This window comes from Manduca sexta, unplaced genomic scaffold (genome assembly GCF_014839805.1).
Source record: "Manduca sexta isolate Smith_Timp_Sample1 unplaced genomic scaffold, JHU_Msex_v1.0 HiC_scaffold_2301, whole genome shotgun sequence".
Taxonomy (NCBI): domain Eukaryota; kingdom Metazoa; phylum Arthropoda; class Insecta; order Lepidoptera; family Sphingidae; genus Manduca; species Manduca sexta.
This window is the reverse complement of record NW_023593252.1, coordinates 14,428-19,280: the sequence shown is the minus strand read 5'-3', so window position 1 is coordinate 19,280 and position 4,853 is coordinate 14,428. Positions and strand designations below refer to the sequence as shown.

General features: G+C 34.6%; 1 protein-coding gene across 1 annotated transcript; it reads left to right on the top strand.

The window, feature by feature from the left end:
* The first annotated feature begins 227 nt into the window (after window positions 1–227).
* On the top strand, window positions 228–4,408 carry LOC115447022. Its single transcript, XM_030173913.2, has 4 exons — window positions 228–382; window positions 454–549; window positions 1,407–1,557; window positions 4,084–4,408. The coding sequence occupies exons 1-4, from the start codon at window positions 260–262 to the stop codon at window positions 4,254–4,256; spliced, it is 543 nt and encodes a 180-aa protein (XP_030029773.1). The 5' UTR covers window positions 228–259; the 3' UTR covers window positions 4,257–4,408.
* The last annotated feature ends 445 nt before the right edge of the window (window positions 4,409–4,853 follow it).

Here is a 4,853-nt window from a genome sequence, read left to right as displayed (position 1 = left end):
GCAAAAAAAGGAAGTTTAATTTGGATATTCATTATATTTATATACAACGCTATGGAAATATGTATGATTCTGTTTAAAATTATGAATTCTAATGAAGTGACTGAATATGTCAACATGATTTTTATTACATTATATCGTTGGTACATGATATGGAACAGATATTCTTCTTTACGTTGCTTAGAACCATTTTACTAGGCTCAAACTTCTCAGAGCTCACGTCCGTAAGACATTTCGTGTTAACGACGCAGGAACAAGTGATATGAAAACTGATAAAATTGAAACATTATCGAACAATGCCCAACTTGATATTGGTTCCTTGCACAAAGTATATGAGCTGCTGCACAAGTGCTCCGAGCAGCTGAACTCGATTATGAGTTTTCCGGTAAAGAATTTGTTACAATGCTTCAATGTAAAAATAAGTTCTGTTTTGTATCAACTAAAGTCTACTTTTAGATGCTGATGATGCTATTCACGTCGGGATTCTCGACAACGTTGCTTTTGAAAATATTAGTGAAGATTATACAGGTGCAGGAAACTATGGACCCGAAAGTAAGTTATTACTGAATAAAATTTCTTAAATATGGTCTTTGTATTATCTTTACAAGTGCCTAGATATGTTCTGCATGTTGTAGATTGCTTTGATAGCTTATAGTTGAAAAAGAATACAAAGAAAGGGGCCCAAAATAAAGATATTTTCGTGGAAATTATTGTAAACACTTATTCAACATCTCAACAATCTGGACTTATAATATTGTATATAATATCTGCTCATAATTTTAGGATGCAAATATTTCAATTTTGCTGAACAATAAAAGTCTTTATTATATAACATTTTGGTTTAGAATAGACAGAAAACCCGTTGACTTATCAAGAAAATACAGACGTTAATCTTAAGCTACCGTTCCTAAATACGGCGGCTGGCATAATTATGTTGACTGCCGAGGGGTTATCATCTCTCATCAGTCAACATTCTATTGGACTCCACTACACTTACCATCTAGCCGCGATAGTCTAGTTGGGTGTGGAACGGACTGCCAAGACGAATGTCCGCAGGTTCAAATGCCAAGGGCACACACCTTTGACTGTTCTAAAATCATGTGTGTATTCTTTATGAATTTATCGTTCGCTTTAACGGTGAAGGAAAACATCGTGAGGAAACCTGCACATCTGAGAAGTTCTCTATAGGAATTTCGAAGGTGTGTGAAGTCTACCAACCCGCACTAGGCCAGCGTGGTGGACTAAGGCCTAATCCCTCTCAGTAGTAGAGGAGGCCCGTGCCCAGCAGTGGGCAAGTATATAATACAGGGCTGATATTATTATTACACTTACCATCAGGTGCAGTTGGGTCACTTCTCCGTGCTTGTATAAAAAGGTATATATTTTTGAAATAATTTTATATTTTGCAGATAGTAACGATCGCGGTGATATATCTTGTGGTGCGGTGCGTCAAATACACGCTACTAGTGGTCATGCCTTGCTACTACTCCAGTATCACTTCTTCCCAAGTGGCTACCATACGTACGACGCTCCACGATTCTTTGAACACTATGCCGCTAGGTACATATGATATATATGATATTATGACTTATTTAAACCTCATTTTCATTAACAACATAACATAACGTAGTATAGTATCTGTATATTTATTTTAATTGTGGCATTATTTTCTTTCATATTTCCTGTTTAGTGTTATGTTGTTTAATGGTTTATTATTATCACGCGCATTTCCACATGCAAAAAATGAAAAATCAGTATTAGAACTTTGACAGACGTGACAAACTTTTGCCTAACAATAGTCAAAAGTCATTAGAGACCACCATCCTCTTAACCTTCAAAACTAATTGAATAAGATTATCAAGCTATAAATACAAAAGAAAATAATCAACTTAATTCAAACATTTAACTAATACGATAGTTTAAGCTCTAAAAACATCATTAGATTATGACGACTAAGCTTTATTTTGTTTTCGTACCTACGTGGCAAGGCTATGCAATTTCAAGTTAAAAACATATTAGCAAAACCCATTAGTGCAGGCTGTTTGCAAATTAACTTATGGCTTATACTTAGCATATTGCTTTTTCATTAGGCACAACCTTTTGTTATATCATAGTTTTAGAAAGAATATAAAAGAAACTACATAATAAAAGATTTTATTTATTAATGTTAAGGAAGAACTATGATTTGGAGGTTAGGTTATAATATAGGTAAATATAAAACCTGTGAATAACATTCACTTATTAAGTAACAATGGAAGTTTTTACAGCGAAAAAATCCTTTACACTCACATAAATAAAATGAAATCCTTTATTCATCACGTAGGCGAACATAGTAGCACATATGATAACTCAAGGTACTTGAGAATATTTAATTATTATTTAAATATAGTCACTTATATAACTAAAGACACTTTATATGGACATAAAATAAATGAAAGACTATGAAGTAAATAAAAAAGCCAGCTCGGGCTGGCAAGAAAGATACATAGTCAGGGTCTTATTCCGTGTTCGAAGTCATATGCGTGTTTTAACAATTATAACCGATCAATCAATCAATCCAAGAATATAAAGCCCAAGCACGTAAATCCTTTGGTCCTGTGCCTGATCTCTCTCCGGTCATGTCGGAATGCCGTCTCACCGAACTATGAGAGTGAAGGAACAGAGAGTGCACATGTATTGCGCACTCACTTGTGCACTATAATATATCCTGCGTACCCCGCTGATCTCCGTTTAGATTGGCCGCTGTAGCCGAAATTCGGCTAGGAGGGATTCATTCAATCCAAGAACAACTATAACAGCTTTACAGGTTACTAAGGGATTTTTGACTTTTTTGCATATACGTCTGTGAAAGCTGTCCTGTGATTGCATCACCCGTATTTGCAAAAACACATCCCCCGTCAATGGAATAGAGTCCCCTGACAATACGTTTACAATCTTACTTATAATCTTTTTAGCGTTAAGATTTGGTTAAGAATTGCTTAAGTAGCTTACATAAACATCACCGATTCCTAGTTTAAACCTTATTAAGAGGCCAGATGGCTGGTTTTGACTTACAGCTTATCGAGTAAATTTGTGTTTTAACTAAGCATAGCTTTGCAATTTTTTATAAGTAAGTCTGATATTTTATAATTCAATAGAAATGTTCGTTAAACGTCAAAGAAGACGTTTACGATTGTCACCGTATTTGGAGGGCGTCAAAATGTGTCACACATTTTATGGATGTAATAAATCTATCATTCTTTTATGATCTATAAGTGTAACGTTCCAGTTTAAACGGCAAGGACGTGTAGTAGGTCAAGATGAGGATGGGTTATCCAGAGGTTAAACGACTGCCTGAATTATATAAAATCTACGAAGTTTATAACTTATGTATTTTTCGTATATTCAAAGAATATATAGCCTTGAACATTATTAAAAGCATGACTGGAATTAAAAAAACACATACTTATTTAATAAAAAAATCGACTTCAAAAATTATCCCTTAAAAAGCATTTTTGGTCAAAATATTAATCCATAATTCTGGTTTTCTAGTGTCCTTTAGTTAATTCACACAAATTCTTAGTTTTGAGTATGTCTTATTGTCATTTATGAAATAATCGTTTCTTAAAACGTTTGATGAACGTCCTTGATCGTGTGATCTATATAGTATTTCTTACTTCATTATTCACAGTTTTATGCAGAACTCAAGAATATCACATACTCATTTGTCATTTAAATATAAACAAAAATTATGGCCCACATTTATAGTATCCTCTTCTAACTACTTACCCCAATTCTTTACCTTTGTAATTAAAACTATCGATGTACCAGCTGTGAAATAAATATTTGTAATCATTTCCCATTAAACAAAATATGAAATTTACTTCTCATAAGTTTTTGTTATGACGGCATTGTTACCAAACTGCACCTGGCTGGTAAGCGTAATGGGTTCCAGACAGTATCCACTAACGAAAAAATATCCCTCGCTACAGAATTATTCCTGTTTCAATTAATGAAAAAAACTTTAGTTGCATATTCAATGTATACAGTTACATCAAAAAGAATTAAATTAAAATGAATCTCACAGTTCAAATTATGTTTTTCCAGACAAACTGGAGCGCCGGCGAGTTAAAGCGTTTTTCCTTTTGACCAAAGAGAGCGAATTTGTTTACGCCCTCGCGGGTTTCATCAGGCTCAACATGACACTGCCTTTGAGCTACACCAGTCTCTGCACCACGTATTTGGTTATTATAATACAGTTCTCAAAATTCCTCGACTAAGAAGAGTATTGAAAATGAGAATCAGGTTAGATAATCTAGGTCAGTGGCGGCTCATCCGAAAGAGCGCTGGTGCAGTGCACTCCCACGAAAATTACATACTTAGCTAATTTAATAATTTATATATATTTATAATACATAAGATCCTTACACAACATTCTTTATATTTTACTATGCCTATAAAAAGTGTATTATATTACCTATATAGGTACATGTAGCGTCAATATGTAACGAGTGGAGCGCCAGCGATTGTGCTCCTATGAAACGAAGTTTAGTACGACTCTTAGTACTGTATTCAATGAGTGCGAAAGAGAGATCGACTCGGGCTGACGCGTGAAACAAAAAATATCGTATGAGAAATTAGCGTAATCTGGAGCGCCGCTCACGCGTCACTCAGTTGTCGTTCCGCCAGCCGTGCCGTGCGCGCCGAGGGAATATCCTACTTATGCGCAGTTGTCGTTCTTATGTATACAAACAACTTCAAGCAAGCTCGTCGACTTCTTCAGTTAATTCGCTGTTTTTTTTTAAAATAAGTATTAAAAAATAGTTATTGCGCGATATTTTGTGTTAAAATGGAACAATACAGTATATCTTTTATTA